Below are 20862 nucleotides of genomic sequence, written 5' to 3'. Positions count from 1 at the left end.
GCCAATGGGACAACCACCCGGCCGCTCTCTGGTCGGGCCAATCAGAAGGCCGGAAGGGGCGGGCGCTAAGATACGTGGCTCAACGCGCGCGGGGGGAGGAGAGGCTCGGGGTCAAGGAGCAAACCCGGCACAAGATGGCGGCGGTAGCGGCAGTGGCGGCGCGTAGGAGGCGGTGAGGAGCCCGGAACCCGGGGGCACGCCCGGGACGCCCCAGGCCCCCCAAACCCTATATCTCTCCTTCCTGTGTGTCCTCCTGAGACTCTGTTACCCCCTGGCCTCGTGAGCACCCTTTGTCCCTCTGGAGGTGGCCTCAGGCTCCCCCCGTTTCCTCGCGGTAGATCCGCGCGGCGTTGGGGGCCCTTGCTTCTGGGGCTCCCAGCTCCAGCCCGGCGGTTCAAGAAGGCCGCAACCGTTCGCTCTTCTTGGCCTTGGCAGCTCTCAGCCGCCCCCGCCCTTGGCGGCTCGCGGCGGTTAACGCTGCCGCCTCCTTCCTGCAGTGTGCGGGACCGTCCGGGCGGGGGACTAGACGCGGCCGGGCTTCTGGGAACGCAGTCCGCTGCCCTGCGGGCCCCTCACCCGGGAAGCACCGCGGCCTGCTGTCCCGCCTGCACTACTCTTCTTGCCCTACCCCCCCCCCCCCAGAGTCCCGAACCCTGCCCTGCCCTTGTCTTCACGTGGACACTAATCCTGGCTTATTCGGTGTTCACGGTCGCTGGGCACGGCTGGGGCAGGATCCCGTTAAGTTCACGGTCTGCCTGGATGATGGTGCTCAAACACAACATGCAGTCGAATGTTTTGATCTGCGCTCTCGAGTTTCTATTACTGAAAAAAAAAAAAAAACCGGTTCAAAACAATCACCAGCGCCACAAAGCGTTTACCTGGACGTAACGGATGTACTGGGGTGGGAGGCATGTACTGTCACCAGCAGTGAAAAAAATATTGGACTGTAAACTCAACTCTCTGGAAGCCTGTGATCTGCAACAATAAACGGGTGCACCTTACCCTGCGGCTCATTCCTGACTTTGGCTTGTGACCACCTCTTGCTCTGGGGCGTTCAAAGCGTCCCTGAGTTCCTAGCGCCTTCCAACAGGTCACATCTGAAAGATCTTTTAGAAATCCTATCCTCATTGGCGTTTCTCCCAAGTCCATTGCATAGATGTGCAAATAGGACTCCAGAGGGTATTTCACTCACTGTACTTCTGATTACTGCTGCTTTGGGCAGGTGGACATGGGGCCAGTGGTGCAGGGTGCCTGCTGCAGTCACTCCTTACCACCTGGGTGGGCCACAAGCCTTGCTGTTGAGTTTTCTGGTAGCATTTTTTCTGCTTGTTTTGCTACTAATTATTCCTGTTTGGCCTATCAAAAGACAGTGCCTGGTGTTTTCCTCACTTTTCTGTGTGCCCTGGCTTGCTCTGCACATTCTTCTGTAACTGGAGGGCTTACTGTGTTCTGCCATCTCCTTTTTGGTGATTGTCTTACCTTTAGCTTTCAAGCAGATGCTGAGGCTAATGCTGGATACAATGTATATAGTCTTTAGTTACCTTGTTAGTTTGCAAAGTTTTAAGACTTAGAAGAAGAGAAGCCTGTGTTTGTTTTCTCTTCCTATTTGGGACACTTTCCTAAGAGTGTGCTCCTGGACAACCCACATCGGTCTCTGGGAAAGCATGTTTAAAATGCAGAGTCCCCCTGGGTTCGGGATTCTACATTTACTAAACACGGCAGCTAATTCTTAACAATGAAGTTTGAGAACCTCTGTTTAGGATTTACTCAGAATTGATGAATGTATCTTTCAGACGAACTTGAATTAGTCCCTTGTCTGTCATTTGATAGCACATTGGGGAAGTGACAGTTTGTGGCAACCTTGGGGTAATGGTCCTCAATGAGGCAGGCCCTGCTGGTAGGTAGTGTGCTGTATTGTATATCATGAAGTACGGGGGCCCCGGAGTCTGGCAGAGCTGAGTTCAATCCCAGTTTCACCCCTTATTGGCAGTTCAGTTTTGGATGGAATATTGAAGCTTTTATGCTTCAATTTTCCCATCTGGGAAAAACTCTAACCCTACATTCACCAAGAAAACAATAAAAGAAATGAAAAAGAGGTAGTGTGTATCAAGAAGTGGTTTTGAATGATGGTTGCCCATTAGAGGAGATTTTAAAAACTCTGATGCCAAGGCTCCACTTTGTACCGGTTCAATCAGAATCTGTGGGGGTGAGATTGGCACTTTTAAAAACTTCAGGCAGGCGTGCCTGGGTGGCTCAGTCAGTTCAGTGTCTGTCTTCTGCTCTGGTCATGATCCCAGGGTCCTGGGATTGAGCCCCACATGTGGTTCCCGGCTCAGCAGGGAGTCAGCTTCTCCCACTCCCTCTGCCTCTTCCCCTGGTCATTCTCTCATTCTCTCTCTCTCTGTATGTCTCTGTCTCAAATGAATAAATAAAATCTCAAAAAAACAAAAACAAAAACTTCAGGTGGAGTTTAAAACTGGGGATATAGGCAGTTAGCCTGGCCCCTGGGGGTATGTTAGGATTCAATACATGTGGCTGCTGTTAGTCTTTTCAGGCTTAGTTCATGGTAGTGGCGACTTACTTTGAAGATCTAGGAGTGGAGATCAGAGGATCAGGATGCCTGGGGTAGCTAGGGATGTTGGGACTCTAGGTATTGTGGCAGCAGTCCAGCTGAGGGTACATCTTTAATTTTTCCACTGTAGCTCATGTGGAAAGGCATGGCTTGCTTTGTTTCTCTGTTCCTCACATGGTGCCACCATTTCCCCTGGGACAGCTCCTTTCCTCTGAGAAGCTGATGTAACCAGAGTCAATACCAGGGCCTCTGAAGGCCAAAGATCCTTTGTCTACTTCCTCTGCCTTTTGAAGGGAAGGTGTGAGTGAACCAACTCCTCAGGCCTGACACTTTACCCCATGTCCACTCTGCCTTCTCTTCTACTTAACCAGACTCTATCTTTCTCCCCTTTTAGGTTTGTGGTGGGAAGGGGCCTTTCCCTGTGAAGGTGGGGCCTTTTCTGACCTCTGCGCTGATTGTTTCCTCTTTGTTTTTTTTCCTCCTCAGGTCTGGGACAGGTTTGGTACTTGCTTGTTTAGGGGTCTGCCTGGGAGTTACCCTTGCTGTGGATAGAAGCAACTTTAAGACCTGTGAAGAGAGTTCCTTCTGCAAGTATGATATTTCTTGGAGAGTGGGATGGAAAATAGGGTACTGTGGGAGGTGCTGTGGCAGGTGGAGGGTAGCCTGGGGACACTGCAGGTGGTAGAGGGACCTAGGAACATTGGGGAACCTCCCCTCCTTCCCATTTCACTTGGCAGGAGGCAGCGAAGCATACGGCCAGGCCTCTCTCCATACCGAGCCTTGCTGGACTCTCTACAGCTTGGTCCTGATGCCCTCACAGTCCATCTGATCAACGAGGTCACCAAGGTCAGGGGAGAAAAGATGGGAGTCTGGTGGGGGTGGGGAAATGGCTAAGGGGTAATTCAGCAAAGGTGAACCTGTAGCCAACATCCTGTCCCAGCCATCTTGGGATTTTATGAGGAATTCAGATCTCGGGTCCCTTAGGTAAGCGGGTAGAAGGAGGAGACCCCTCAGGAGGGAGTGGGTTCAAAGGGCATTCCGTGGTGTAGCCCTCTCCCTTCTCCAGCTCCAAACCTCTGCCCCTGCAGGTAGTGCTGGTGCTGGAGCTCCAGGGGCTTCAAAAGAACATGACCCGCATCAGGATTGATGAACTGGAGCCCCGGCGGCCCCGATACCGGGTGCCAGATGTATTGGTGGCTGATCCCCCCACATCTCGGTAAATTTTTCCTGAGAAACCTGTCCATTTCCATGGTCCTTTTTTCTTCCCGATGAGCCTTTATTTGGCTGATTTTTCCCCCCCACTTTGTGATAACAGCTGACTAGCATCTCGTCACTCTCCTAACCTTGCTCCATTTCTCCCTCTGTTTCATGCATTTTCCCTTCTGCCCTTTTTCTTCTTTCATTCTGCAAACAGATAGCGCTTCAGTTCTGTCCAGGCCTGTGCTAGGGGCTGGTGAAGCAAGAGTAAATAAACAAGGCCCCAGGTCTTGCCCTCCAGCATTAGTGCCTGTGTGGTTGGTTCCTCCCGTCCTTCCCCTTCCCCCTACTTTTCTTTTTTCCCTCAGATATTCGTGATATGATTACTCGAATTCTTGAGTCAGGACACAGTGTCATTATGAGTATTCCATGCATGGCTTGCTCTCTCTTTTTAAAGTTTTTTTTTTTTTTTTTAGTAATCTCTACACCTGACGTGGGTCTCAAACCCCCAACCCCGAGGTCAAGAGTCACATGCTCTGCCGACTGAGCCAGCCCAGCGCCCCATGCATGGCTCTCTATTAAGTACTTAATTTAGAAAATGATATGATAAACCCTCTTCCCTGGATACCCTTTACCCAACCATACACTTCTTACCATCCTGGGGTCCTGACTGCCCTGAGAGGTGGTTGTTATTCTAAAGTTTATCATTCTCTTGTCTTGGTCTTACAGTTGTGTCATGTGTATGCATATAAGAACATAGACACACAAGCGTATTTGTGTTTGTGTGCCTGAGCCATAAACTGTGTAGGTGTGTTTGGTTTTGAGTGTTATAGGGCAAGTATCCTAGTGAATGTGGGCTTCTGGAATTTCCGTTTTTGACATAACTTTATGTAACTGTTGCATGTAGCTCTAGGAATTCATTTTTACTGATACATATATTCAGATGGTGCCCCATGGTGTTAGCGTTTTCTGAGTTGTGTTTATTTTTATTTCTTATAATTTTTAAAAAGATTTTATTTATTTATTTGACAGAGAGAGAGAGAGAACAAGCAGGGGGAGCTGGAGGCAGAGAGTGAGGGAGAAGCAGGCTCCCCGCTGAGCAGGGAGCCTGTTGCGGGGCTTGATCCCAGGATCCTGGGATCATGACCTAAGCCGAAGGCAGCCGCTTAACTGACTGAGCCACCCAGGCGCCCCTTTAAATTGTGTTTAAATAATTCTTTATTTCAAGTTCAGAGAAATATTTATATTTTTTTCTTAAAATCTTACCTTAAGGACGCCTGGCTGGCTCAGTCAGTAGAACATATGACTCTTGATTTCCGGGTTGTGGGTTTGAGCCCCATGTTGGATATACAGATTACTTAAAAGAAAAAAAAAGAATTAAAAAATCTTACTTTAAAATGTTACGTCATAACCCGTCTGGAGTTGATACTAGTGTCTGGCATGAGGTAGGAATTTGGTACCATTTCTTTCCTACTCAGGAAATCTGTTTTTCTGACTTCGCTATTGAATAGTCCTTTCCTCACCAAACTGCCTCTGTTACATTTTGAAGTTCTGAGTATGCTTGGGTCCACTGCCAGGCTCTTCTTTGGTTCCTTTGGTGAATCTGTCCACCCTGGCACTGTCCCCACACCGCCTATAGCTCTTAGCAGAACCCCCCCCCCCCCCCCCCCCGCCCTGGGTTCTGAAGTGTCATCACTACTCTTGGCCCTTTGCACTTTTTTGTATCCCTTTCGATCTCTTTCCCAGGCTTTCTGTCTCTGGCCGTGATGACAACAGCGTGGAGCTCACTGTGGCTGAGGGACCCTATAAGATCATCTTGACAGCGCGGCCATTCCGCCTGGACCTGTTAGAGGACCGCAGTCTTCTGCTCAGTGTCAATGCGCGAGGACTCTTGGATTTTGAGCACCAGAGGGCCCCCAGGGTCCCGTGAGTACAGGGCTTGGGACCAGAGAGGACCTAGTGTGCAAGAGCCCAGGGGTGGGGTGGATTTGGGACTGGGTCCCTGGGAGGAGACAGGGTGGCAGGACCACCAGGTAGGGGCTGGGGCTGGGAGAAGCTGCTCTCAGGGAGGGTAGGAAGCAGACCCGGGTCTCGGTTTTCTCCGTTTCCTGTACAGACCAGGAGGCAAGTCACTTTTGTCCCTGAGCTGTACCCTGGGCACCTCCTCTGGGAGGCCTGCCTGGGTCTGCCTTTCCCTCTTCCCCTTCTCATACCATCACATTTCCCAGGTTTATTTTCTTCCTTTGTTTTTTTGTTTTTTTTTTGTTTTTTTTTTTTTGTTTCTTTTCCGCCCCACCCCCCCATCTCTGGAAGTTTGTCGACTGAAACTCACTTTTATGTTTCTGTTTTTGTGTTGGTTTTGTGCCTCCTTTTCCCCTTCCCTACCCATCTCCTCCTGCCCCAGTTTCTCGGATAAAGTTAGTCTCACGCTCGGTAGCATTTGGGATAAGATCAAGAACCTTTTCTCTAGGTAAATCCATGGCCACTGGTACTGTATCTGTTCCTCTGCCCTTACCTGCCCTTCACTCTGGCCCCCAGGGGAAGGTGCCCCAGACCTTCCTATGCCCTGCCCTTCACTCACCCTTCTTTCCCCAGATATGTGGTATCTCGTCCCTGTTCCCTGTTCCCCTGGCTGGGAGCCCCCTGGGAGAAGGAAGATGAAATGCTGGAAGTCCTTAAGGAATGTAGGGAGCTTCTTGCTTTGCCAAGGGGTGGAGAGATACTGCCTAATGCTGGGGTTTCTGGCTCTCAGCGGGGGTGCACTGAGGCTGTAGGTGGAACTGCTTGCCAGCTGCCCTTGAAAGCATTCTTTGGCAGAACCTCTTGTTTGAATCCCTGCATATAGCTGTAAAGGCTTGGCCATGGTATGACCCACTTGCCTTTGTAAAACCCTGGTGTCAGGCCAAGAGGCTGAGGCCCAGTGAGAGTAGTTGGGGCCAGATTCTCTCGGAGACTGCAGAGCCAGCCCTGACTATCCCAGTCCAGGCACTTGAACCATCCTGCCTGTCTCCTCTGGAATGCAGGCAGAGGCTGGTGATTTAGTCCTCTGTGTGGAAGGCACCTCCTGGTAGCATTTAATCATTTCCCTTTCTCATTTCTCTCCCCGTCCTTTGCATATTGATCTGCTCACTGGGGTCCCTTGCCTAGCTTTAACATTCAGTCCCTTCCTCCAATGCCTTCGTTCCTTTGGACCCTTGGCTCTCTATTCCCTTACCCCTCCTTCCACTAGCCCCTCGTCCCTGCCCCCTCTGGATTGGAGCAGACAGCTCTCCTACCTTCCAGGCAAGGATCAAAAGACCCAGCTGAGGGCGGTGGGGCCCAGCCCGAGGAAGCACCTGGGGATGGTGACAAGGCAAGTTGGTGGGCTGGATGGGTGGCCACAGGGTTGTCTGGGAGGTTGGAGGGGAAAGGCCCACAGGAAACTTGAGCTCAGTCTCCCCATCGGGGATGGGATTTAGAAGAGGGTGGGGGAAGAGAGAGCTAGCGTGTGATTGGAGGTGGTCTGCTTTCCTCCTCACAGCCAGAGGAGACCCAGGGGAAGGCAGAGAAAGATGAGCCAGGAGCCTGGGAGGAGACATTCAAAACTCACTCTGACAGCAAGCCATATGGTGAGGGACTGGGAGAGCCTTGGGCAGGGACGCAGGGACTCCTTGTCAAACAGAAGCTCTGGAGCCCATCTTTTGCTTTCCTTCCAGGCCCCACGTCTGTGGGTTTGGACTTCTCTCTGCCAGGCATGGAGCATGTGTATGGGATCCCTGAACATGCAGACAACCTAAGGCTAAAGGTCACTGAGTGAGTCCCATGGTGACATCAAGAAATGGGGGGAAAGAGGGGTCGGACGTTAGGGCTGTGGGGTGGTGTCCATGTAGTTTGGATACTCCAGACAAGTGTGGATCATTTCCTATGGCCAGATCACCTTTGGTGATCAGAGAATTCTCCTTTGAGGGGCGCCTGGTTGGCTCAGTCGGTTAAGCATCTGCCTTCGGCTCAGGTCATGATCCCAGGGTCCCTGCATCAGGCTCCCTGCTCAGCGGGGAGTCTGCTGCTCCCTCTCCCTCTTCCTTTGCCCCTGCCCCCTGCTTGTGCATGCTCTTTCTCTCATAAATAAATCTTAAAAAAAAAAAAAAAAAAAAATTCTCCTTTGAGAAAGGGCAGGGGGACCAGTTCTTACCACTCACCTGTATCTGGCGGGTGGAGGTCGTGGGTGCCACAGCCTAGGGCCAGTCTGTCTGTCTGCCTGCAGGGGTGGGGAGCCGTATCGCCTCTACAATTTGGATGTATTCCAGTACGAGCTGTACAACCCCATGGCCCTGTATGGGTCTGTGCCTGTGCTCCTGGCACACAGCCCTCATCGGGATCTGGGCATCTTCTGGCTCAATGCTGCAGAGACCTGGGTTGACATCTCTTCCAACACTGCAGGGAAGGTGAGCATGTAGGCAGGGAGCAGTAAGAGAGTGCGTCTTCAGCCCTGAGACAAATGGCTGTGCTAGGGGCATTTATTTTGAGAGGCTGGTGAGAGGCTCACGGGGTGGGAGAAGGGGCCCTGAGCCTTGGGAGTGGAGCAGCATTTGAGTTCCCTGGTCATTCCCAGAAAACACACACTCATGGAGAAAAGTATTGCTCCTTCTGCATTTGTCAGTACCTTTGTTAGTGACCAGGTGTCACGTACTAGACAGTCTTGTAGGTGCTGGGGATACATCGCTGATTAAAGTAGGAAAGGTTCTCACTCTGAGGGTGGGAAACATGTTAACCAGGTAAGAAGGTGGGGTGAGTTCTACGTTGGTAAGTGTAGAAAGAAATGCAGCGGTCACGTGGTGAGGACGGAGATAGTGCTCTTGTAGATGGCAGGGTCCAGAAAAGCCTCACTGAGGAAGTGATGTCTAATCTCAGCCCAGACTGACTCGTGAGGACCCAGCTGTGTGAGGACTCAAGGGAACATGGCTGCTTTGTGTGTGGGTCAGGGAAGAAGAGGGTGGGGGTCAGAACCATGTCTCTGGTCCCATCTGTAGACCCTGTTTGGGAAGATGCTAGACTACCTGCAAGGCTCCGGGGAGACCCCGCAGACAGATGTGCGCTGGATGTCAGAGAGCGGCATCATCGATGTCTTCCTGCTGCTCGGGCCCTCCGTCTCCGATGTGTTCCGGCAGTATGCCAGTCTCACAGGTACGTGCGTCCCCTCTCTGCCAGCCGGCGGCCTCCTCTGCGGGCCCTGTCTTCTTGAGAAGGGCGACTCAGCCTGCTTACTAGCCCAGTACCCTTTACGCTCTCCCTCTCTCTCTCACTTGTCGACAAGCCTCCCTCAATTTCTGAGTGCACCCCGTGGCCCCAAGTTGGGCCTGACCCCACTGTGACCCCCGTGCCTGCAGGGACCCAGGCATTGCCCCCGCTCTTCTCCCTCGGCTACCACCAGAGCCGCTGGAACTACCGGGACGAGGCTGATGTGCTGGAAGTCGATCAGGGCTTCGATGATCACAACCTGCCCTGCGATGTTATTTGGCTGGACATCGAGCATGCTGATGGCAAGCGGTACTTCACCTGGGACCCCAGCCGTTTCCCCCAGCCCCTTACCATGCTGGAACACTTGGCCTCCAAGCGGCGGAAGGTAAGAAGGCTGTGGCCGTGCTCAGTCTTCTCAGGCACAGCAGCCCTGGAGAGCTCTGAGCACCCCTGTTGCTTGCCTGCAGCTGGTGGCCATTGTGGACCCCCACATCAAGGTGGATTCTGGCTACCGCGTACATGAAGAATTGCAGAGCCGGGGTCTGTACGTTAAAACCCGGGATGGCTCTGACTACGAGGGCTGGTGCTGGCCAGGTAGGTGGGCCCAGAATTGAGGGAGAGGCTATTGTGAGACCAGGGAAGTTAGATGCTAGCCATTTTGCCCCTTGAAGGTTGACAGCCACCCTTAATTTGTCCTAGGCGCTGCTGGTTACCCTGACTTTACCAATCCCACGATGAGGGCCTGGTGGGCTAACATGTTCAGCTTTGACAACTACGAGGTACGGCAGCCCCTCCCCTACCTACATCTGTCTTTCCTGCCCTGCCTCCTTAAGTCCGTCATTCTCTGCTGGCTAGCCCTGCTGTGGTTGGTTGCCTGCGTTTTTTGTTTTTTTTTAAGATGTATTTATTTGAGAGAGAGAAAGAGAGTGTACGGCTGGGGGTGGGGGTGCTCAGATAGAAGGAGAGAAGCAGACTCCCTGCTGAGGGCAGAGCCTGAAACCGGGCTTGATCCCATCCTGAGATCATGACCTGAACGGATATCAAGAGTCGGTGCTTAACTGACTGAGCCACCCAGGCACCCTTGGCTGTCTGGATTGATTCGGAGGTCTTCATGGTCCTCAGAGGACCCTGAGAAATGCTTTTTGGATTCCTAGGAGTTCTCTGCTCTCACAATTTGTCTTCTTCCTCCCCTATGTCCTTCTGTCCCCACTTTCTGCCTTGTGTTAGGGCTCAGCTCCCAACCTCTATGTCTGGAATGACATGAACGAACCATCTGTATTCAATGGTCCTGAGGTTACCATGCTCAAGGATGCCCAACATTATGGGGGCTGGGAGCACCGAGACGTGCATAACATCTATGGCTTCTACGTGGTAAGAGGCTGAGTGAGGAGAGCTGAGGGCTGGGGAACTTGCACATGACAGCAGGCTTTTGCTCCTCACTACCCCTCCTCTCCTGTCTCCTTCCAGCACATGGCAACGGCAGACGGGCTGGTGCTGCGTTCTGGGGGCCTAGAGCGCCCCTTTGTCCTGAGCAGGGCTTTCTTCGCTGGCTCCCAACGCTTCGGTAAGATTTGGAGACTAGAGCTGTGACAGAGTGTGTGAAGGCCAGATTGGAAGAGTGGTGCACCAAGGCCTGCTTCTCTGAGAAATCTGTCCACATGGCTGTCCTCTTGAGAGCAGCAGGCTGCAGTCCCTCCCCTCCCCATGCACCTGTGCACTTTTAAGGGGATCCGGGGAGGGGGAGTTCCAGTCCCCTTTCAAGTGCTGTCGTGAATTCTGTCATCTTGGGCAGGACCCTGGGGACCTAGAACAGATGCGGCAGGTCGGAGGAGTTGGCTGTATGAAAAGTGGAGCCCCTTCACTGTTGGCAAGCTCCATCTCTCTCGTCTTCCTTAGGGGCTGTGTGGACGGGGGACAACACTGCTGAATGGGACCATTTGAAGATCTCTATCCCTATGTGTCTCAGCTTGGGGCTGGTGGGACTTTCCTTCTGTGGAGGTGAGAGGGGGAGGAATTGGGCATCTTGGTTTGGTGGGAGAGGAGCCAGGTAGAGGGCACAGGACCCAGGCACAAACAGAGAGCTGAGAGTCGAGGGTGGGGCCTGGGGGAGCTCATAGGTAGCAGCCCTCTTTTCACCCTGTTTTCCAACCTCTTTTCTCCCTCCCCTCCCCCAGCGGATGTGGGCGGTTTCTTCAAAAATCCAGAGCCAGAGCTGCTTGTGCGCTGGTACCAGATGGGTGCCTACCAGCCATTCTTCCGGGCACATGCACACTTGGACACTGGGCGGCGAGAGCCCTGGCTCTTACCAGCTCAGTACCATGACATCATCCGAGATGCCTTGGGCCAGCGATACTCCTTGCTGCCCTTCTGGTACACCCTCTTCTATCAGGCCCATCGTGAAGGCATTCCTGTCATGAGGTGAGGCATTTGGCTGGGTCTGTGTAGAGTGGGCTGAGGTGGCTGAGGGACAGTGGGGACTGGGCTCCATCTCTGAGCCTCTTCCGCCACTCACAAGGCCTTGTAAAGGAGCGAAATTCTGGTTTCAAGGTCAAGAGTAAGAAGAGACATGGGGATGAGTAGCAATAAACATTGCCGCCAGGCATTGTTCATCACTATCCCCAGAGCCAGAAACAGGACAGACAAGTATCCTTCCATCCTGGGGAGTAAGACAGACAGACATGTACACAGATATGCAAATAAGAAAGTTGCCGGGGCGCCTGGGTGGCACAGCGGTTAAGCGTCTGCCTTCGGCTCAGGGCGTGATCCCGGCGTTCTGGGATCGAGCCCCACATCAGGCTTCTCCGCTGGGAGCCTGCTTCTTCCTCTCCCACTCCCCCTGCTTGTGTTCCGTCTCTCGCTGGCTGTCTCTCTCTCTGTCGAATAAATAAATAAAATCTTAAAAAAAAAAAAAAATAAGAAAGTTGCCAACAGTGATAAGCTCTTTGAATAGGGTAATGGAATTTGGTTCTACAAATGGCCTTTTAGTTTTTATTTTTTAAAGATTTTATTTATTTATTTATTTGACAGAGACAGCCAGAGAGGGAACACAAGCAAGGGGAGTGTGAGAGGGAGAAGCAGGCTTCCCACCCAGCAGGGAGCCCGATGCGGTGCTCGTTCCCAGGACCCTGGGATCATGACCTGAGCCGAAGGCAGACACTTAACAGCTGAGCTACCCAGGTGCTTACAAATGGCCTTTTTAAGAAGAAGGACATGGGAGCGGCACCTGGGTGGCTCATCTGGTTAAGCGTCCGACTCTTGATCTCATGAGTTCAAGCCCCACGTTAGGCTCCACGCTGGGTGTAGGGCCTACCTAAAAGGAGAAGGGCATGTGAGATGAGGCCTGACTAATGAGGAAGATGGACTTTTGTGATCTGGAGGAAGAACGTTCCCAGCACAGGAAACTGCAAGTGCAGACATTCTAAAGTGGAAATGAGTTTGTTGTGTTCCAGGGATAGAAAGGACCGCTGTGTCTCAGGGTAAGGAACCAGAGGGAGAGGTAGGACATGACATAGGAGAGGAAAATTTGATCTGTTTCAGGATGATGAAATTGCCACTGGCAAGTTGCCATGTGGACTAGTTTCAGGAGGGGGCGGGGGAGGAGGCAGCATGGAGGTGGGTTAGGAAGTTCAATGGCTAGACCAGGGGTAGGTTGCATAGCTGAGGCCTCCAGTGCCTTTGGGCTGTCTGGCTACAAGCTCCTGGCTTGTACTCCTGTGCTGTTCTTACCTCCGGTTCCTGGGGTAGCATCTCGGACCTCTGCCAAGACAGCAGGTGTCTTCCCTTCTCATCTTGCTTCCTTCCTAGGCCCCTGTGGGTGCATTATCCTCAGGATGTGACCACCTTCAGTATAGATGATCAGTTCCTGCTTGGTGAGAAATGGAGGGGACCGTTGATGGTGGGTTGGGATAGGGCTGAGAAGAAGTAAGCACCCGTGGGAGAGATGTCTGTGGATGCCCAGGGAGGGAGGAGTGAGTGAGGCCGGTGGCGCAAGGCGTTTTGGTGTTCCCTGCCTGGAAACTGGTCCCCTCAGTTCACAGCTGATTCTGGTGTGTTTTAGGGGATGCATTATTGGTTCACCCTGTATCAGACTCCGGGGCTCATGGCGTGCAGGTCTATCTGCCTGGCCAAGGGGAGGTGAGTTAAGGAAGAAAGGGCGTGGTGGGGAAAGGTGGTGAAGGCCAAAGAGGGTAAATAGGACGGGGGCCTGTGCAGTGACCTATGTCTTCTGCCACCCACAGGTGTGGTATGACATTCAGAGCTACCAGAAGCATTATGGTCCCCAGACCCTGTACCTGCCTGTAACCCTAAGCAGTGTGAGTATGCCTGGCCCAGCTGCCAGCTCCATCCGCCTGTCAGTTTCCAGAAGGGGAGAGTGTGTACTTTGGGGTCCAGTACCTAAGTGGGCACAGACGGACAAGAGCAGAAGATACTGCCGGGCCCAAGATCGGACAGTGGGGCAGCTTCATCCCCTGCTCTTGCCCTAGATCCCGGTGTTCCAGCGTGGAGGGACAATTATCCCTCGGTGGATGCGAGTGCGGCGCTCTTCTGACTGTATGAAGGATGACCCCATCACTCTCTTCGTCGCTCTCAGTCCCCAGGTGAGCATGTGGGCAGGGAGCCCCCTCAACCCTCTGCCGCCCTTCCCTGGAATCAGTCCCCGGGGGAGTGCCCCCCACTCCCTCTTGGGCTCAGGCTCTCGCCTATCCCACTTCCTGCTCAGGGTACGGCCCAAGGAGAGCTCTTTCTAGATGATGGGCACACATTCAACTATGAGACTCGCCATGAGTTCCTGCTGCGTCGGTTCTCATTCTCCGGCAACAGCCTTGTCTCCAGGTAATGAAGTGCTCACTCATCCTTGGTAGCCTCGGGGGATGTGCACTGTGTTCTGTTCTTGCGAATGACCTTGCTCTGGGTCTCCTCCTTCCTTCTGCTGGGACATCTTTCTCCCTGACGGCCATCTGTTTTTGTTCTCTCTAGCTCAGCAGACCCCAAAGGCCACTTTGAGACACCAATCTGGATTGAGCGGGTGGTGATAATAGGGGCTGGAAAGCCAGCATCCGTGGTACTCCAGACAAAAGGTGAAGAGTGAGACCGGCCCCCAGGGTGGGAAAAGAGGGAAAAGAGGGGCAGCTGGGGACACCTTGTCTGTAGGAAGGTAGTTGCTGTGCCATAGCCGATTGCTATGACCGTGGAACGCTTTCTTTTTTCTCCACCAGGATCTCCTGAAAGCCGCCTCTCCTTCCAGCATGACCCTGAGACCTCTGTGTTGATTCTGCGCAAGCCTGGTGTCAATGTGGCATCCGACTGGAGTATTCACCTGCGATAACGCAAGGGATGTTGGGGGGTGGGAGGGGCGCAGTGGTGACGAGAGTTCCTCTTCCTTCTGCCTTGGAGTTTGACCCTCCCCAGACTTCACCTTTCTTATCTGAAAACTCAGATTCTGCCAACATCTGGGCAGGATGAGAAGCTGTCCCTGGGCTCTGAATTCCTCCTGTGACCTGACCTCTGACACCAAGTCTCCCATCACCCCCCAACACTCTGTTGCTCTAACGGGAGCACATTCACCTGTGAAGACCGGGGGACCATGAGGCCCTTGCTTTCCCTTCTTTTTCCTTTCTTTTGGGGGCCCTGAATCTCCTCTGTACCCTCTTAATTCATACCTCTTGTGTGTTGATGCCATTTCTTGGAATAAGATGAGGGCAGTGAGCTTTAGGGCTCCTTTTCTCCTTCCCATTCCCTCCCCACTAAACTGCTCTCCCTCCTTTTATTTCTTTCTCCCGATTCTTCTCTGTCAGCCCTCCCCTTTTTATGCCCCACTGATACACTGGGACCACCCCTTACATGATAAGGGGTGAATGGATCAAAGGAGTGAGGTTGCTGGAGAACATCCTCTTCCCTGTCGCCCCAACCTTTCCTCTCCCTGATTGCTTCTAGAGCTGCTGCAGTTCTGACGGGGCAGTTCTATCTCCCCTGTCCCTTGGGGGAAAGAAGTTTCCACTCTTCCTTAAGAGGGGATGGGCATTCAGCTTCTTTTGCCCCCTTTTTGTGCCCTTGGGGGGCATTCAAGATGGAGAAATCAGTTGTGGTTTCATTGAATCACGGTCACCTGTATTTATTGCTAGGAGAAGGCTGAGGGTGGGGAGATGATCATGTGTGCCCAGGGTTGGCCCAAAGCCCTGGGTGGGGGGTGGGGGAGGACTAACTGGGGACAAGGGGGAATATTTGTGGCAATTTTTTTTACTTCCTCTTGGCCCCCAGCTGCGACAGGTTTTGATAAAAGGAGAAACAATAAAGAGATAAACCATAAATAACTGTTGGTGTCCGGATTCTGGTTCTGCCCTGAACCATAGACCCTTAGAAGCCTAAGGCCCTGACATTTTCATCTAACTTCAGCATAAGCCTCTTCAGTTCAGCAAAACAAATGAGCGTAAGTCTTCTTCAACTTGCTAGATGCCAATATTTTCATAGGGGAGCCCAGCAAGGTCATCAGATTTTAGTAGGCCTCCTTAATAGTGGGGTCCTTCTTGAGTAGAAACAGCTTTACAGTCATGTTCTCATGCAAAAGGCTGCTTCTCCTTAGCGTCACTTTTTAAAACTCCCCATTGATTTGGTGGCAGGAAATAGATTTCCATTTTGGAGACTACAAGTTTTAGAGAAACAAGAGGGTGGTTTTTTAGGGAAAATGATTGCTCAGAAAGGCTTGTGCCTATGAGTAGTTAGGGGATGTGTTCATGTAATTCTCAGCTCAAGTATTCCCAGTTTCCTGGGAGGTAGCCCACTGCCTTGGCTCCCCACTCCCTATGCCCTCCCTACACCGCGACCCCTGTTGTCCTACGGTTAAGAAACGTGGGTCAGAGGAAACGGTAAGATTTTGGAGACCGGTATCTAGAAGGGACATAGAAAACTGCATAGTGGCAGTTTCGTAGTTTTTGTCAACCTTGGTTACTTGTCCGTAAAATGGGGGCAATGCCATCTGTCTCAGGATTAGAGTGAGAAATGCAATGCGTGAGACACCCAGAGCACAGGCCTGGCACGTGAGAAGTCTTAGCTTTCATTCATTCGTGTAACAAGCATTTGTAGAACTGTTAGGGTGCTGTGGCTGATAAATGAATGAAAATAAGGAGGAAATCTGGGCACACGGACTGTAGTTAAAGGGGACGATCTCAAAGTCGCTCCCACCAGGCTTCTGACTGCCCGCCACGCGAGCTCCGCACGGCGGATGTGACGTCACCCACTCCCGTGGTTCCCAGAACCAGGCGGTGGGACCGGAAGTTAACTCGAGGAGCGGGGTGCAGACTGACCGGAAGTGGGCCCGGGCGGGCGCCGCGGGCCCCAGCTCGCGGGAGCCGGGGGAGAGGAGCGTGAGGAAGGCGGGACACGGGGCGGGGCCGCTGCAGGGGCGGGGTCTGCAGGCTGGCGGGTGGGGGGCGGGGACCCCCTCGCCCCCCCCGGACCCCGCCTGCCCGGGCGCCGGCGGCGGCACGGCCATGAAGCTGAAGCTGAAGAACGTGTTTCTCGCCTACTTCCTGGTGTCGATCGCCGGCCTCCTCTACGCGCTGGTGCAGCTCGGTGAGCGGAGCGGGGCGGGGCGGGGGTGCGGCGGGCCCGCCCGAGGGCGCCCGCTGCCGTGCATCCCGCCCTGGGGAGGAACCCCCGCGCAGACACCATTCAGCCGGCGCGGCTCTCCGAGAGCCCTCTGCGGCTGCCGGCGCACTCCCCTCGCTAGGACGCACCGCGGCTTCTCGCCGCACGTCGGATGAAATGCAGACTCCTTCCCCGAGTCCGCAAGGCCCCGCATGATCCTGTGGCCGTCAGCCTTTCCAACCCCATTCCCTTTCGCACTTGCTCGCCCTGCTCCGGCCGCACTGGCTGCATGACAGTTTCTCAAAAAGCCCACGCTTATTGCTCTCTCAAGCTCTTAACCTGTTCCTTCTGGCTGCGGTGCTTTTCTCCCTGCTCTTCCCTGGCCGCCGCTTTCTCATCCTTCAGGTCTCAGCTCAGATGTCACCGCCTCAGAGAGGCCTTCCCTGACCACCTTAGCTATAGCGCGCCTCTCCTTTCTCTGGATTCTCGTTTATTCTTTATCTTACGTGTTTCCTTCGTGGCCCTTATCACAATTCGTAGTGATTTTTACTGATTTGTTTCTTTGCCCCGTGTCGGCCTCCTCCACTAAACTGAAAGCTCCATGAAGGCAGGGACCATGCCGGTTTTGCTCCCTGCTGCATCCCCAGCACCTAAGGCTGTGCCTCCCACGAGGAGCATTCAATAAATACTTATCCAATAACGGAATCAATGAATTTTATGAGTCTTTGGTCACACAGCCAAGGGAACAGATGGAACGTTGCCTCTTGCACAGAGAGACAGGCCTGAGGGCTTGACCCTCAGGTATTTAAAAGACTGCCCTGTTTCAGGAGATGGAGTTGTTCTTTATAGCTCCAGAAGGCAACGTTAGGATCAGCAGCTAGAAGGGATGGAGGCAGATGATCAGCTCAGTATCCGAATGAAAGCTGTAACAGATGGAATGGATTGCAGTTGGAGGGGGCTGCTGATGGAGGCCATGAGCCCCCCACCCCCACCCCAACGAGGGGTGTGGAAGAGGCTGTCGGGGAAATTGTCAGGAGATTCCTACACTGGCTGGGAGTTGAACAAGAAGGTTATGCCCCTTTGGGATGCTCACTGTGCTGTGGTTCTCTGCCCCCCCTCCCTGCTTCCTGGGACCAGGTCAGCCATGTGACTGCCTCCCTCCCCTGCGCGCAGCAGCGGAGCAGCTTCGCCAGAAGGATCTGAGGATCTCCCAGCTGCAAGCCGATCTCCGCCGCCCGCCCCCTGCCCCGGCCCAGCCCCCTGAACCTGAGGCCCTGCCTACTATCTATGTTGTTACCCCCACCTATGCCAGGTATGGGCGCTGGTGTATCCCAGAGGCCTGCATAGGCCAGGAGGTTGGGGTCGATGATGAGTCTGGGGGGCACTGGGCCAGGCATGTTTCTCAAACTAGGGCATGCCAAATAACAGGACAAATGAACCACATCTTTCCTCAAAGATTTGTGGGAAAAGGGTTGTTTTTCTAGTGAAATAGACAGAGGTATACTGTGAAACAGAATACACAGTTCCTAACAAATTTTAAGGTAGAACTATAAAGTTTCAAAGAAATGTTGAGCTTGCCCATGAATTCACTCTCTCTCTCAGGGATCCTTTGGTGAGAAAGTTTGAGGATCCCTGACTAAATTGAAGTAGGAAAGGGCTTGGCCTTAAAGTCATACTAGGGTCTAGAAATAGTTATACCAGCTATGATTTACAGTGTGTTTACTCTCTACCCGGAACTGTGCTAAGTAAGGGCTTTACTTTTTTTTTTTTTTTTTTTTAATTCAAGTATAGCTTTCTTTTGGTACAAACCAACTGGGGAACGTGGTTTTGGATCTATAGCTAAAGAGCCTGCCAACACCTCCCTGGAATCAGGTGGCTGACCCACGTAGGCACAGGCCCCTCTAGACCCTGTCCCCTTTCACACACACAGCACCAACCCTGGGGCAGACAGACCAATCTGAAAGATAAAGAAGCCTAGAAGAGACTGGGCCACACCTTCCCAGTTTCTTGTCTAAAACTCAGGTAAATCCTCCCTGGAGAGGAGTGAGGCAAAGGGCTCCTCTAAATCTCTACCTGAAAACCCAGGAAGAGGACCTGGCCCTCCTGATATTTTAGAAAGTCATTATAATTCAATCTTTAAGACAACATTGTTGTAAAGTATGGTTATTCTCATTTTCATAGCCAAGGAAACTGAGGCTTCGGGAGATCTGACCCATTTCCTCCAGGGTCTCACCTACTAAGTTACAGAGCTGGCATTCGAACCCAGATCTGTCTGATTCCAAAGCCTGTACCCTTCACTTGTAGTCTCCCACAGCTAGAGCCCTGAGCCCGCCAGACACGGGCTGCAGGAACAGGGAAGGCGAGCGCAGTGTGCAGTTGATAGGTAAGACAGGGAGGTTGGGTATTGGTTGGGGAAAGACCATGGGGGATACTGGAAGGGGCCCCGGAGAAGCTGTGTATACGGGCCAGAGCGAGCAGATGGTGGCGACCCCTCGCTCTCCTCTGCATCTTTCCCACTGCAGGCTAGTGCAGAAAGCGGAGCTGGTGCGGCTGTCCCAGACGCTGAGCCTGGTGCCCCGGCTGCACTGGCTGCTGGTGGAGGATGCCGAGGGCCCCACCCCATTGGTCTCCGGGCTGCTGGCTGCCTCGGGCCTCCTCTTCACACACCTGGCGGTCCTCACCCCCAAGGCCCAGCGGCTCAGGGAGGGTGAGCCCGGCTGGGTTCGGCCCCGCGGTGTAGAGCAACGGAACAGGGCCCTGGACTGGCTCCGGAGCGGAGGGGGCGCTGTCGGGGGAGAGAAGGACCCCCCTCCAGCCGGCACCCGGGGAGTCGTGTACTTTGCAGATGATGACAACACCTACAGCCGGGAACTCTTTGAGGAGGTGAGCCCTGGGGTGAGGATGGGGAAAGAGGCAGGTGGAGCCAGCCTCACCTGTTGTCTTGGTTATCGGTGTGAGGAGGGGGAGCAGTGGGGCAGAGTGACCCCAGTGGCCCTTCCTGCTGCTCCCTTGCCCCTGGGCCACGCCCTGTCTGTTTCTTCTGTCCTCTCTTAGATGCGCTGGACCCGTGGTGTCTCTGTGTGGCCTGTGGGGCTCGTGGGCGGCCTGCGATTCGAGGGCCCTCGGGTACAGGATGGCCGGGTTGTGGGCTTCCACACGGCATGGGAGCCCAACAGGCCCTTCCCAGTGGATATGGCAGGCTTTGCTGTGGCCCTGCCCTTGCTGTTGGCTAAGCCCAGTGCCCAGTTTGATGCTACTGCTCCCCGGGGCCACCTGGAGAGCAGTCTCCTGAGCCACCTCGTGGATCCCAAGGACCTGGAGCCGCGGGCAGCTAACTGCACTCGGGTAAGGAGCTGGAGGTGGGCGGAAACCTGGCTCTGGGATATGGAAGGGTGATGGGGGAAGTGGAGTAAGGCCTTGGGGAAGAGGATCAAAGGATGGGCGTTTGAACCAGGAGGGACCCTCCAGAGCTCGGACTCAACCTTGCTTACTCTGCTGCAGGGGAAGCTGGGAGCCAGGCAAGGAAAGTGGTCTCCTGAGCACCCACGTAGCACAGAGGGGGTAAGGGGATAAGGCCCCATTCTAGAGGCACTAAAGGCCCCTGCCGTTCACACTTCGCAGTCAACGCTGTGTGTGCGGATGGGGTGAGGGGTTCCGTCCTGTGCCGAGGCCCCGAGGCCCCATGCCGGCGGCCGGCTCTAACCGGAGCGCTCCCGGGACAGGTTCTAGTGTGGCACACACGGATGGAGAAGCCCAAGATGAAGCAGGAAGAGCAGTTACAGCGGCAGGGCCGAGGCTCAGACCCGGCTGTTGAGGTGTGACGACAGCCCCACCCTGACTACCACCTCGTCGGGCACGAACCTGGGGGACTGGGCCCCTGGCCTGCCCAGGATGCAGTTTTCCATATCCTGACCCCTCAGAGCCAGGGGCGGCCCCTCTGCCCCCTCAGCCCCAGGGCCTGGCCCAGCTGCTTCTCCCCTCCCCCAGCCTGCCATGTGGCACTGCCCACAGGCTGGGGACAAGCGGCCCTTGTGTTGAGCCAGGTCAGCTCCGTCTGGGGCGGAGCAGAAGGACAGACACTCAGGAGGGAGGGCTGCTGAGCAACTTCGTAACTTATTGGGGCTGGGCATGCACTGGGGGGCTGGAGGAGCTGGGCTGGACCCTCCCCACCTGAGCATGCTGACCCCCCTCCTACCTCCAGAATAAAAGATCTCAAGCTGGAAGGGGCCTCTGGTTTCCTTCATTGTGCACGTCTGGTTCTTGCATTTGGTCCTTACCAGAGTCAACATCTA

At 53.8% G+C, this 20862-nt stretch overlaps 2 protein-coding genes across 8 annotated transcripts; both read left to right on the top strand.

Annotated features, from left to right (window-relative positions):
- The first annotated feature begins 73 nt into the window (after window positions 1-73).
- On the top strand, window positions 74-15294 carry GANAB (glucosidase II alpha subunit). 6 transcript variants are annotated; one of them, XM_026487733.4, is made up of 25 exons: window positions 74-172; window positions 3059-3163; window positions 3310-3418; window positions 3661-3788; window positions 5516-5695; window positions 6174-6239; window positions 7052-7121; window positions 7290-7377; window positions 7465-7561; window positions 8013-8193; window positions 8779-8932; window positions 9136-9371; window positions 9454-9580; window positions 9686-9765; window positions 10214-10357; window positions 10454-10550; window positions 10883-10984; window positions 11161-11404; window positions 12791-12855; window positions 13044-13120; window positions 13225-13299; window positions 13471-13584; window positions 13707-13819; window positions 13964-14064; window positions 14203-15294. In XM_026487733.4, the coding sequence occupies exons 1-25, from the start codon at window positions 135-137 to the stop codon at window positions 14310-14312; spliced, it is 2901 nt and encodes a 966-aa protein (XP_026343518.1). In that variant the 5' UTR covers window positions 74-134; the 3' UTR covers window positions 14313-15294. The 6 variants fall into 6 exon arrangements, with proteins under 6 accessions (XP_026343518.1, XP_026343519.1, XP_057173167.1 ...); XM_057317184.1 differs by lacking the exon at window positions 74-172 and adding an exon at window positions 2879-2966; XM_026487734.4 differs by lacking the exon at window positions 6174-6239.
- A 999-nt stretch (window positions 15295-16293) lies between these two features.
- On the top strand, window positions 16294-20793 carry B3GAT3 (beta-1,3-glucuronyltransferase 3). Of its 2 annotated transcripts, none has more exons than XM_044379904.3 (5): window positions 16294-16555; window positions 17708-17882; window positions 19093-19453; window positions 19625-19915; window positions 20192-20793. In XM_044379904.3, exons 1-5 carry the CDS (start codon window positions 16474-16476, stop codon window positions 20216-20218), a joined length of 936 nt encoding a protein of 311 aa, XP_044235839.1. In that variant the 5' UTR covers window positions 16294-16473; the 3' UTR covers window positions 20219-20793. The 2 variants fall into 2 exon arrangements, with proteins under 2 accessions (XP_044235839.1, XP_026343607.2); XM_026487822.4 differs by having other exon boundaries at window positions 16302-16555; window positions 20293-20793.
- Window positions 20794-20862: the final 69 nt, after the last annotated feature.

Source organism: Ursus arctos, unplaced genomic scaffold, assembly GCF_023065955.2.
Source record: "Ursus arctos isolate Adak ecotype North America unplaced genomic scaffold, UrsArc2.0 scaffold_23, whole genome shotgun sequence".
NCBI lineage: Eukaryota > Metazoa > Chordata > Mammalia > Carnivora > Ursidae > Ursus > Ursus arctos.
The sequence above is the reverse complement of the archived record's forward strand: the minus strand, read 5'-3'. Positions and strand labels throughout refer to the sequence as shown.